Source organism: Camelina sativa, chromosome 11 (assembly GCF_000633955.1).
Source record: "Camelina sativa cultivar DH55 chromosome 11, Cs, whole genome shotgun sequence".
In the NCBI taxonomy this organism is placed as follows: domain Eukaryota; kingdom Viridiplantae; phylum Streptophyta; class Magnoliopsida; order Brassicales; family Brassicaceae; genus Camelina; species Camelina sativa.
Window position 1 is genome coordinate 6,823,322 of NC_025695.1, and position 12,654 is coordinate 6,835,975.

At 39.7% G+C, this 12,654-nt stretch overlaps 4 protein-coding genes across 4 annotated transcripts in view; 1 reads left to right on the top strand and 3 right to left on the bottom strand.

Moving 5' to 3' along the window:
• Nucleotides 1–2,941, bottom strand: part of LOC104727700 (12S seed storage protein CRC-like) — a 4,244-nt gene extending 1,303 nt beyond the window's left edge. The window contains exons 1-5 of the mRNA XM_019231777.1: nt 2,812–2,941; nt 1,559–1,771; nt 1,074–1,420; nt 533–970; nt 3–224 (exon numbers count right to left, since the gene is read on the bottom strand). Of these exons, the coding sequence (XP_019087322.1) occupies nt 3–224; nt 533–970; nt 1,074–1,420; nt 1,559–1,771; nt 2,812–2,902 (1,311 nt within the window). The 5' untranslated portion in view covers nt 2,903–2,941. The remainder of the gene's footprint in view (nt 1–2; nt 225–532; nt 971–1,073; nt 1,421–1,558; nt 1,772–2,811) is intronic.
• Nucleotides 4,187–5,643, top strand: LOC104722039 (prohibitin-1, mitochondrial). The gene is made up of 5 exons (XM_010440141.1): nt 4,187–4,365; nt 4,632–4,748; nt 4,896–5,066; nt 5,151–5,363; nt 5,449–5,643. The coding sequence occupies exons 1-5, from the start codon at nt 4,192–4,194 to the stop codon at nt 5,641–5,643; spliced, it is 870 nt and encodes a 289-aa protein (XP_010438443.1). The 5' UTR covers nt 4,187–4,191.
• Nucleotides 6,171–8,164, bottom strand: LOC104722040 (NAC domain-containing protein 73-like). Its single transcript, XM_010440142.2, has 3 exons — nt 7,757–8,164; nt 7,460–7,649; nt 6,171–6,986 (listed from the first exon to the last, which is right to left on the bottom strand). Exons 1-3 carry the CDS (start codon nt 7,904–7,906, stop codon nt 6,406–6,408), a joined length of 921 nt encoding a protein of 306 aa, XP_010438444.1. The 5' UTR covers nt 7,907–8,164; the 3' UTR covers nt 6,171–6,405.
• Nucleotides 9,940–12,654, bottom strand: part of LOC104722041 (receptor-like protein kinase 5) — a 4,612-nt gene continuing 1,897 nt past the window's right edge. The window contains exons 2-3 of the mRNA XM_010440143.2: nt 10,748–12,632; nt 9,940–10,649 (exon numbers count right to left, since the gene is read on the bottom strand). Of these exons, the coding sequence (XP_010438445.1) occupies nt 10,252–10,649; nt 10,748–12,632 (2,283 nt within the window). The 3' untranslated portion in view covers nt 9,940–10,251. The remainder of the gene's footprint in view (nt 10,650–10,747; nt 12,633–12,654) is intronic.

A 12,654-nucleotide genomic window follows, 5' to 3' on the forward strand; every position in this document is an offset into this window, starting at 1 on the left:
ATCGCGTTTTCATTAGTCTTGAAAGAGATCCACTCGAAGTTGTTTCCGTGGGACTGGACGACGTAAGCGAACCCTTGTGGAATGACCACGAGCTGTCCCTTCTGCACCTGCTGGTCCAACACATTCTGTCCGTTGTCGTTCACAACTTGGATCCTTCCTTGTCCTCCAGTGCAGTACAAGATCTCGTTTGCGTTCATGTTGTATTTTGGAAGCACCATCGCATTCTGCAACATGTGATCATTCATCGGTAGCCTACGATTTTATTACGTTTTGCTAAAGAAAATAAATTAATTAAAAAAATTTCTAACGAAATTATTAACCATGTAAGTATAATAGATTGGATCAATTATATTGATTTTTAAAATTATGTGTATGGATAGGATATGTTTGGATATTTGGATTTCAATCTCTCTACAACTATCTACTAAAAACTATTTTAAATTTTAAATTTGCATACTATGCCTAGTTTATCTTTTTGGTAAAAAAGGTTGATATCTCTAAATTTATAATAAAAGAAAAATGTAGTACTTACACCCTGGATAAGGCCACGGGTGGCGCTAAGCCTGATGTACTGCAAGATGGGCAAGGTATAGCTGTTGACGCTGGTCACACGACCAATGTTGGGCTTGTACACGTCAGCACGAGCAGGGTCGTCAATGTTCTCGTGGGACCTCATGCTGCAGATAGTCTCCTCAAGGCCGTTGTCTTGTGGGCCACGTGGGCGTCTCCTCTCTTCGCTCTCGTAGGGCTGTCTCAAAGGCGGCCTCACGACCTGGAAAGGTCCCTTAACACGAACGATGTTTCCACGGCTGTCTTGTTGGTTCTGAAGCTCCTGAGCCAACTGAACGTCGATTTTCAATGCCTGAGCTATGATCTGTGCGTCGAAGCCGCTCCACATGTTTTTCTGTTCTTGCTGTTGCTGCGAACCGCCAAAACCACCCTGTTGGTTGTTTCCGGCCAAACGGAACACCTATAACATAGAATCAACAATTGCAAAACATGTAAATATTAGTTAATCTGATACGGTATAGATCTTCTAAAACTGAATGTGCGTCTTGTGTATATATGATTACTCTAGGGTTGCGGTCAAGTTGGTTTTGGTAGTTGGCGATGTCTAGAAGAGCGATGATGACAAGTGGCTGTTCTCCGGAGTTGTAGATCCAGTGGGCAGAGCCTGGAGTGATGGCAAAGACGTCTCCCTGTCGAACATGTTCTACCTTCTGGTGCATGTCACGGAACCCTTGTTGTTGCTGCTGTCCTTGTTGCCCTTGTCCTTGTTGCCCTTGTCCTTGATGCCCTTGTCCTTGCCATGGTTGTTCTTGTCTTCGACCTTGTTGTCCTTGTTGCTCGCCTTGCATGGGCTGCGAGTCCATGAAGGTCTCCGCACATCCAGGGACCACTCTTCCGCTAATACCCTTTCCTGTAATATGAAATAAATTTATATACAGAAAGAAAAGAGCTATCGTACAGTGAATTAATTGTTTATTTCATTAATTAGAACGTGATATATACATATTTGATTAGAAGGGGTATTATGTATGTAGAGATTGATATAGACCTTGAACAACGTAGGAGATTTTTGGGGAAGTGAAGAAGGTGGGCAAGTAGAGACCGCCTTGTTCAATTACATAACGAGCTACGGAAACACCAGCACATCGGAGGTGAGGGTGGTTGTGATCCCAGTACTCGATCTGACCGGCCTCACTTTTGATAGTTTCGGTGGCTTCAAGAACGTCTAGGTTATCAAGGTTACACTCGTTCTGTAGTTGAGGAGGAACCNTCGTAGGGCTGTCTCAAAGGCGGCCTCACGACCTGGAAAGGTCCCTTAACACGAACGATGTTTCCACGGCTGTCTTGTTGGTTCTGAAGCTCCTGAGCCAACTGAACGTCGATTTTCAATGCCTGAGCTATGATCTGTGCGTCGAAGCCGCTCCACATGTTTTTCTGTTCTTGCTGTTGCTGCGAACCGCCAAAACCACCCTGTTGGTTGTTTCCGGCCAAACGGAACACCTATAACATAGAATCAACAATTGCAAAACATGTAAATATTAGTTAATCTGATACGGTATAGATCTTCTAAAACTGAATGTGCGTCTTGTGTATATATGATTACTCTAGGGTTGCGGTCAAGTTGGTTTTGGTAGTTGGCGATGTCTAGAAGAGCGATGATGACAAGTGGCTGTTCTCCGGAGTTGTAGATCCAGTGGGCAGAGCCTGGAGTGATGGCAAAGACGTCTCCCTGTCGAACATGTTCTACCTTCTGGTGCATGTCACGGAACCCTTGTTGTTGCTGCTGTCCTTGTTGCCCTTGTCCTTGTTGCCCTTGTCCTTGATGCCCTTGTCCTTGCCATGGTTGTTCTTGTCTTCGACCTTGTTGTCCTTGTTGCTCGCCTTGCATGGGCTGCGAGTCCATGAAGGTCTCCGCACATCCAGGGACCACTCTTCCGCTAATACCCTTTCCTGTAATATGAAATAAATTTATATACAGAAAGAAAAGAGCTATCGTACAGTGAATTAATTGTTTATTTCATTAATTAGAACGTGATATATACATATTTGATTAGAAGGGGTATTATGTATGTAGAGATTGATATAGACCTTGAACAACGTAGGAGATTTTTGGGGAAGTGAAGAAGGTGGGCAAGTAGAGACCGCCTTGTTCAATTACATAACGAGCTACGGAAACACCAGCACATCGGAGGTGAGGGTGGTTGTGATCCCAGTACTCGATCTGACCGGCCTCACTTTTGATAGTTTCGGTGGCTTCAAGAACGTCTAGGTTATCAAGGTTACACTCGTTCTGTAGTTGAGGAGGAACCCCAAGAGATTGCCTCGCAAGGCAGCCGTTAAGGACGAGGAGAACCCCGAATGTTGCAACGAGGAGATTGCTGAGCTTACCCATTTTCTTTTTCTTTGTTGTGAGAGATGATGGATGAAGAGAACGGGAGTTAGCAGGAGTTTATATATTGTCGAGTGAGCTCAATGTTTGTGCCACCTAAGATTGGGTTTGCATGGGGTCATGAGTCTATGTTTTTTACACGTCAGTCTGTGAGCTCGAGCAAGTGTCTCTTGACGTTCATGCGCGTAGGTCACTCTCCGCATATGCCAAAACACGACAAATTCAAATGTATCTATCTCATTTTTCGCTTCGTTATCCATCCGTATAAATAGAAACTCTACTGGATTTACCTTTGATCATCGTCTTAGAAATGGCTTAACCATGATATGTAATTGATCTTAAACGGGAGAAGAAAATCTAATTTTTACAATTAACACATGGTTACATCACCGGTGTCCACGAGTATTAATTATTTTTGGCGATGTGATCGAAGAGCGTAGTAGAGATACAGCCAAAATATTATTTTATAAACAAAATAAAAGAACTTAATGAAAGAAATATAGAGACAAGAGGGAAACAAGGTGACACATGAGAGAGACGCGGCGACACTAGGCGTGTTTGATCCGTCGTATCTGCTGCGGACTTGACTCGACAACTGTTCGGTTGCATGTTTAGCCGCGATGACAAGTGTCTGGTATTCACTACATGGGCTTTATCAAAACTAAGCCCAATAAAGTATTGTTATTCACCGTTAAGCCCATCTAAAATATCTAATGGACTATAACGTGAGCCCAAAGGTTTTTTCCCAAACAAAAAAAAAAAAGGTGACACCGTCCACATTTCTCCAATAGAAAGCGAGAGAGCTTAAACCCTAAACCCCCTTTCTCACGATCTTCCCCTTTCTCCAGTAGCAAAGTTTTGCAGGTACGCTTCTCGCCATTTCGCGTGTGTATTTTGTTTTAATGGGTGTGTGTATCAATCGATTCTTGTCGAAATTTTCGTGAGCAAGGGAATTTTGGAGGTGGGTGAGTGAGAGAGAGAGTTTTATGCTCGAAGTTCTTAATCACTTGTTGTTTATTATGCCAAAGATGCCAGTATCACTGTTTGATTAGAACTTAGACGTATTTTTGAGCATGTGGGTTTGTTAAATTTGCTATCTTTTATGTCTTGGTGTGCTGAATCTGACTTGATTTTGTTATTTTGAGATTTTGGATGATATAGAGTTTAAAGTTGCATAAAGGGAGTAGATCTGAGTCAGAATTTTCAGTGCATGTTTGTTTGTTCTGTTTCTCCAGACCTGGATATTGATTTTGATTTGTTAAAAATGTTGTGGGATTGTTCCAGAAAGAAGGATGAATCTCAACGTCAAAGTTCCGAAGCTGCCAGGTGGTGATGCCATTTCTGCGTTGCTTAAGGTTGGGATTATCGGTGGGCTTGGTCTCTATGGTGCCACACACAGTCTCTATAATGTTGACGGAGGACATCGTGCCATCATGTTCAATCGTTTAGTCGGTATTAAAGATAAGGTTTATCACTTTTTCTTCAAATTGTGTCTTTTGGCTTTGTAGTGTATGTATTTTTCCTGATGATTTGCGGTTTGTGACGTTTGGATGAAATTTTCTTGGTTGATTTGTTAGTGAAATCTGATAATCGTTTGTGAAATGTTGTTTATTAATCCTTGGGGCTGATCAGTCATGACATCTTGTTGTTCTGTTGTTCCCACTGAGCATAATAACAGTCTTCTTAATTCACAAGAATGTAGTTAGTAAGTAGTAACCTTTTTATTACGCAGGTTTACCCTGAAGGTACACACCTTATGGTTCCTTGGTTCGAAAGGCCGGTCATCTATGACGTTCGTGCTCGACCCTACCTTGTTGAGAGTACATCCGGAAGCCGCGATCTCCAGATGGTACTCTGCTTCAACTCCTCCCATTTTCAGTCACTTTTGTTTTGAGGATTTAGAGAATGTAAAGTCCTCTTCGCATATATGCCACTGTGGTGTAATGTCGACACACAACTTTGTAAGCTTTAAGTCTGTGGGTTTTGAAACTTTCAGGTGAAAATTGGGCTTCGGGTTCTCACGCGTCCCATGGCAGACCAGCTACCTACAATCTACAGGAGCCTTGGTGAGAACTACAGCGAGAGAATTCTGCCTTCTATAATTCATGAGACTTTGAAAGCTGTGGTTGCTCAGTACAATGCAAGCCAGCTTATTACTCAGAGAGAGGTATACAAGTGACTGTAAATATATGATCCATCTTTTACTCTTTCTTAGTGAAGTTATCAATAATATTTATCGTGTTATTCTTAGGCAGTCAGTAGGGAGATCAGGAAGATTCTGACTGCACGAGCAGCAAACTTCAACGTCGCGCTTGATGATGTGTCCATCACGACTTTGACATTCGGGAAGGAGTTCACGGCTGCCATTGAAGCAAAGCAGGTGGCGGCTCAAGAGGCTGAGCGGGCTAAGTTCATCATTGAGAAGGCTGAACAAGACAAGAGAAGTGCAGTTATCCGTGCCCAGGTAAAGAGAATTTCTCTACTTTTCCATTTGTCTAAAATCTTGAGACCGAAACTGTTGTGTGACAAACTCGTCATGGCTTGTGTAGGGAGAAGCCAAGAGTGCTCAGCTCATTGGTCAAGCAATTGCAAACAACCAAGCTTTCATAACGCTCAGGAAGATCGAGGCTGCAAGAGAGATTGCGCAGACCGTAGCTAACTCGGCGAACAAAGTGTACTTGAGCTCAGACGATCTGTTGCTTAACCTACAAGGGATGAATTTGGATGTGGATGCAAAGAAGTAGAGAGGCTTAAGTAAAATCCTATGTGGTTCATGTCATCTTTTCAATTCCTCAGATCCTTTGGAACAAATGCCTGATATGTATTACTAAACACTTTTTAAAGGTTATTCTTGTGATTTATCTATCTCAAGGTGAAAATTGGTCTTCCAAAGAAAAGGAACAAAAAAAACTGTTTGCTGATTGAGTTAATTGTAATAAACTTATCGTTTGGGGAGTAAAAAATCTATGAGATTTGCATTTGGAGTTAAATGGCAATATTGTGCTAACGAAGAAAAATGGTATTGATTTATCTATTATCGAAGCCTTTAATTTTTCTATAAAAATGATCTTGCAGATGTTAAGTTAATTGATTAGATGACGTTCAAAGTATATAAAGAATTAGGGTGTCAATTGTCTAATGCATATAAGAATTAGATTTATTGAGCAATTAGACCACGTCCAAAGTATGTTGGCGCTAATTAGTCCACCCACATGCATATATCTCTGCCGACAATATATCAAAATGAATTAATGTACCAAAAGACAAGGGAGATCTTTGTACATTTTTTTTCATTATCGTCCAAGGAATATAAATTGTACAAAGCAATAAAAAGGGTAAGAAAAATGTTTTATGACATAAGAAAAGACAAGTTACGTGTATAAGTTTGCACAGTAAATTTAAGTTATTTGTACGTATGTATGTGTAGTAATATGAAAGTATAATTCTTAGATTATATACCCTTTCTCTTATTTTTACGACCGTCGATGTAAAATTGATTTTTCTTTTTAAGGGATAAAAGGTTGAGAGTCATGAACCAAATGGTTCTGTACCCCGGTCTGATTAAACGAGATAAGAGCCGGAATATTGTGATAATACTCACTGGCTCCGGCGGTTCCTCCTCCACCGCCGTTGCTCTTGATGTTACCATTGTTTTGATGAAGATGGTAATGAAGGTGGCGGCCACCACCTCCACTGAGACTGTGGAGGTAAGGTCGGTCTTTAGCGGTGGCTGCTGCAGCTACTGAGCCACCACATTGGCGTGGTTGAGTCTGGTAGAAGACTTTGGAGACAACGAGCTCGCCTTCTTTCTCTTCCTCGTTGATGCCAAGATGATATTGATGCATTACCCAATTAGTCTTCTCGGGCTTTTTTTGTTTGCCGTAGTTTGTGTAGAGCACTAGGATTTTCTTGTAGCCTCTCACTCTTCCTCCGGCGAGAACTGGCCGTGTTTTGCCGGTTTTGTGCCACCGTGTCTCGCCACCGACTTCGGAATCAGTGTGGACTTTACGTCGTTTTCTTGTTCCCGTCGTGTATGCTTTCGACGGTCGGTGGAAGAAATGACGGACCGTCCCGTCCTTGTTCACTCCTATATATATATATATATATATAGCATTCATCAAACTTAATTAAATTTAATAATTGGATTAGCTACATTTTCTTCTATTTGACCATTTTATGAAATATGATTTCAACATAAAAAAATATATATATATATATATATAAATGATTTCAACATTTTTGAAATTTTTACTAACCATTACTAGCTAGTGGAAATATAATAACAAATTTTGATCATCAACCGTAATTACAATGTTAATGATTTTATGTTTCATAACATTCAAATGGATGACACTAAATTTATAGATATTATAACATTTAAGTGTATATGCTACATATACATAAAAAAAAGATATGTAATCAATTTTTAAAAAGTATCATAAAAGTTATATGTTCTTTTTCCATGTCAGATAATTTATTTAGATTATATGAAAATGAAAAATATAATTATATGCTCATTTAAATAACAAATTAATTGATGATTGAACAACATAGAATCACCTGGCAATTTCTCAGGATGGGTATAACAGATGCCGTTTTCACCATCGATGGTACGGATAAAATCATCTATGAGAGGATGAAGCTTTCTTGCGTCGTCTTTTACCTTCCCTTCAAGATGCTCCAGTACCTCTTGATCCGTCGGATCAAATTTCACTCCAGCGGGTAGTCCCGGCAAATCATGGATCCCCGCCTACATAAATCGGGTGTATTATAATTACTCATGATCAAATACTATATATATATATATATATATATATGATTGAACAGTTTGATGTAGCTATTGAGATAAACAAGAACCTGTTCATGAAACTTGAAGTTATGGCCACAAGAAGGACAAGTTTTGTGGCTTGACACCGGTAATGAGGCTCTCGGAGACTCAGCCGACGTCGGGGAGGGAATGATTCTTTCAACGGTCTGAACATCGCTACGGTCATTGCACCAAGTCATGTTGTTTTATGTCTCCAAGATACCTCTTGTGCATATCTCTCTTCTCCTCTTCTTTCACTGCTCACAACTTCGTCAGAATAAACAAAGGCATGAGAGAGAGAGAGAGAGAGAGAGAGAGAGAGAGAGAGAGGAGGGAAAAAGAGTTAAAGATAATAAAGCATATATGTTGTTTCCTAAGAAGAACTTTTTAGGTTATCTTGAGAAGGAGGAAGGAATTGAATTCTTGTTCATCACTTTTTAAGTTTGAGTTAATTGGCCTTTTTTGCACTTGATTTTAACTTTGTACTATCCATGAGAGAGAGATGAGGTAAGCCTAAAAATTATACTATTATTTAAACCTCATTTTATATTGTGTACAGATGTACCATACACTACATATAGTAGCACTTAGATTGGTTTAATAAGTATGTAGAAACATACATGCTAAGTAACAATGAGAGGAAGAGGTACACCTACAACACAACTTGAATTAAAGTGAAGTGCAATATAAAATTGTAAAACTTTCAAACCTTTACTTTTACATATTTGTAACACTGTTAAATTATCAGTTTTTGTTCTTGTTGTTTTTTACAAGTATGCGTACACAAATTACATTTCTTGTATCTTCTAAAGTAAAAGCATTAAATTAAACAGACTTAAGTTTCTTTCTAAAACTGCAATGTGATATTCTTAATAATAAACGAATGAATTATCAGAATTAAGAAAAGAAAGAAAAAGAGATTGCTTGGGTTTTAAGTTTGGTTTGGCTTCTACATCGCATGTATGGTGTGTGAGGGAGAAATAGACAAAGACGACTGATCAAACAAAAAAATAATATGAAAAATAAAATCTTGTGAGAGAATATATATGGAGGTTCCTTTTTTTTTTTTTTTGACAATGACAGTCTTATTTAGGTTTGGTTCTACCGTTGGTTGTATTTTGTGTGTGCACCAATCTTTATATATATTCAATATATTAATTTGGTAATTTACTCATATTTGGGATCTAAAAATGAGTATGAGATGGCGTGGGTTTGAGGCAAGGTTTTGTTGCTGGTCTGTGAGGGCTCAGACGTGATATGGTAGAACAAAACATAAGAAAGAGAAGTTAAGGTCCAATGTCACCCTAGAGTGTATGTAAAGATATTATTACATAACCTTATACTTAGAATTTACACATCTGCATGTGATCTGTGTATAAATATTTTTCTTCTCTCAACGTCTCCATACAGTTTACTGAAATCATATACTGATATCTACAATTAGAAAAACATTAAACTACATTGATATTAGTTTCTGATGGGTACCTAGTGTACGCATAGTGTTAAGTCGCGATGAAGTATAGTTTATATGGTTTCATATTATCCCCTTTAATTGGATGTTTCAACCTTTATAAAATTATATTCTAGGATAAAGTTAGAAGCGATATATGCGTATATTTTTTAATTTTATTTTGAAAACCTTACTTGTCAATAATAATTATCACGAACAATCTCAAAAATTGCAAGAAAATTATATTCCTTGAAATACAAATCTTTAGTGCCATGTGGAAAAATGAATTAACATAACACTTTCAGTTGCTATAAAATTGTAACATAATATATCGAGAATGAATATATAAAGTAAGAAGCTATTTTTAATATTGATAAAAAGAAAAAGAAAGTTTAAAAGCCAGTCATTATTCTATTTCTTCACGTAGACTTCTCATGCATAACAAGGAATCTCAACCTTTATTTATTTTTTCTCTTTGTCGTCTGTTTTTGTTTTTCTTTGTTTTGATCTCCCATGTGAGTTGTAAACACATGTTGTACTACCTATTCTAATCATCAAACTAAACAAAAACCATGTAAAAATGTTACACTTCTGTGTCCGTTTGGGAAATTTTGTGGTTAGCTTGTCGTTTTCATGGATGGATAGAAAGCGCAGCAAGGTGACAATCAAGAAAACCAATCACATTACTGACATGTGTGATGTGTTTGTCTATGGTTGGATATTTAGTATATATCATTTGTAATGGCATTATCGGTTACTTTAGCTTTCTAAAATACAATGTAATTTGAGAAAATTGTAATGGCAATATGGCATATCCGTTTACAAATTAGTGCGGATACGGGCCCGAATATGACTAAATGAAAGGTTGACTATTGGGTGGACCAACCAACATAGGTTACAAACATTTCGTTAATTTGGATAATTAATATCCAAACTTAGTAATAAATCAACTATAGTAGCTTTATACTAGCATTATCAAGAGCTATCACCTAATTAGAAAGCTCTACTTTTCTGTTTTTGATATCAGTTCACCTAGCATCACAACATCAAACCGTTATCACCGGCCCAACGCAAACTCGGCCCATATTAGAATGCTCAAACGCTGTTCAAGTCTTCTGTGTAGTATGGCGAGAGTTTCCCACCGCTCTTAGAGCGTTTAGACGCGTTTGGACTGCTACAAAAACCAGCTCCAGAGACCTCTTGGAGCATGATCACTACTTTCCTCATTGAAGGTCGGTTTAGAGGGAGAGGGCTCGTACAGAGAAGAGCAATGTGAATGACTTTACTAATCTCTTCTTTGAACTTGATATCGAGTTTAGAATCAATCACGGGTTCTAAACCACAATGGTCAAGAGTAGTGCACACCCATTTCCCCAAATCTTTGTCTCCAAGTTCTGGATCTGTTGGTTGCTTCCCTGTAACCAGTTCCAAAAGCACCACACCGAAGCTGTAGATATCGCTCTTTTCATTCACCCGAAGTGTGTATACATACTCTGCGAAATTTTAGAACTCGGAATGTTAAAAGAATGCAGTTGAAGTGTATCGTTTCATTTAGATAGTTGGAACTTTATGGTATTGTTTTGGTTAATACCTGGTGCAATGTAACCGCAAGAACCAGCGATCCCAGACATAGCGTCTGGCGTTTTGGAACCGCTCATCTGACCAATTTTGGCAATCCCAAAATCAGCGACTTTGGCCCTGTATTTTCCATCTAGCAGTATATTACTCGACTTCACGTCGCGGTGCACAATGGGAGGAACACAATCATGGTGCAAGTATGATAAACCCTCAGCAGCGTCCACAGCGATTCTTAACCGCTCTGACCAACCTAAGAACACCCCGCCTTTGTGGTCAGTGTGTAACACATCAGCTAAGCTCCCATTAGGCATATACTCGTACACCAACAACTTACAATCACCAGAGCTGCAACAACACCACAAACGCACAATACTCTTATGCCTAATCGTTCCCAACGTTTCAACCTCCGCAGCAAAACCATCTCTATTCAACGAATCACTATATTCATCTCCTCCTTTAGTAGCGGTTTTGTTAAGTTTCTTCACAGCTACAACTTCTCCACCACTAAGCTCCGCTTTATAAACTTTGCCAGAGGATCCAAACCCAATTACATTCCGTTCGTTAAGACAATCAACGATCTCATGCTCACTGAAACGAAGCTTGTGAAAGGATCTCCATTTAGACGGTGCAAGTTTAGAACTCTTCAAAGCTCTGAGCTTTTGACACTTCGCAACAAACATAACGATCCCAACAACAAGAACCAAACCCGCAAGTGTGAAAATCAATAGGAGAATCCAAACGTAGCCAATGTTTCTAGACCGTGTGATCTTCCTACAAAGACCGTCAACGTCAACGCATAAACCAGGGTTTCCGATGAAGTCATGCGCGTAGATTTTGTTCGCGTACAGAGGAGGAATGTCACCGGTGAGACGGTTATACGACAAGTTGAGAACGTTAAGCTTCAGATTCTGCAGTTCCACCGGAATCTCACCGGAAAACTGATTGTTTGAGAGATCAAGATAGTTAAGAACCGGCAAGACTCCGACTTCTTTAGGGATCTCACCGGAGAGATGATTATTAGCTAAATTAAGCTCATTTAGATTCTTCCAACCACGAATCCCTCTAGGAATCTCGCCGGAGATTTGATTCTTACTGAGATCAAGCCTACTCAGTTGCTTCAACTTCACCAAGCTACTTGGAATCACACCGCTGAAACCATTCTCCGCTCCGGAGATTTCAATCAGTCCCTTAAGCGAACCGACTTCGTCAGGGATTGAACCTAAAAATCGATTCTTTGAGATTCGTAGAGTCGATAGATTCTTGGCACCGATGATCGTCTTCGGAATACTTCCGGTGAATGAGTTCTCAGAGAGTTCGAGTAGTGACAAGCAAGGCAATCCCCAGAACTCGTCAGGTACGTGACCAGAGAGCTTGTTGTTACTTAATCGAACCCGAGTCAAGCTTTTGCATTTTCCAAGACTTTGCGAGATTTCTCCGGCGAACGAGTTGTCTATTAGAATCAGATACTCAAGCTTCCCTCCGCCGCAGAGATTCGCCGGTATGTCGCCGGAGAATTGATTGTATGAGAGGTCTATGTACTGTAACGGCGAGTCAGCGCCGAGTTGACTCGGTAACGTTCCGGTGAGTCTGTTGTTGAAGAGTTTGAGTTCGTACAAGGTTTTGGAGCGAGTTATGCTCTCCGGTAAAGGACCTTCGAGCATGTTCTCGAAGAGGTTGAGTGACTCGAGGTTTAACAGATTCAAGCCGTCGGGTATCTTCCCTCTCAGCATGTTCGTCGACGCGTCGAATCTTTTTAGCGACGTCATGTTACCCATAGATTCCGGTAACTCGCCTGAGAATGAGTTGTTGAATAGTTCGATCTGCTCGACGGTGTTTAGCTCTGTGATCCAACTTGGGATTGATCCGGTGAGTTTATTGAATGTCAAATCCAAGTTAACCAAACGAGTCAATTTTGATAGA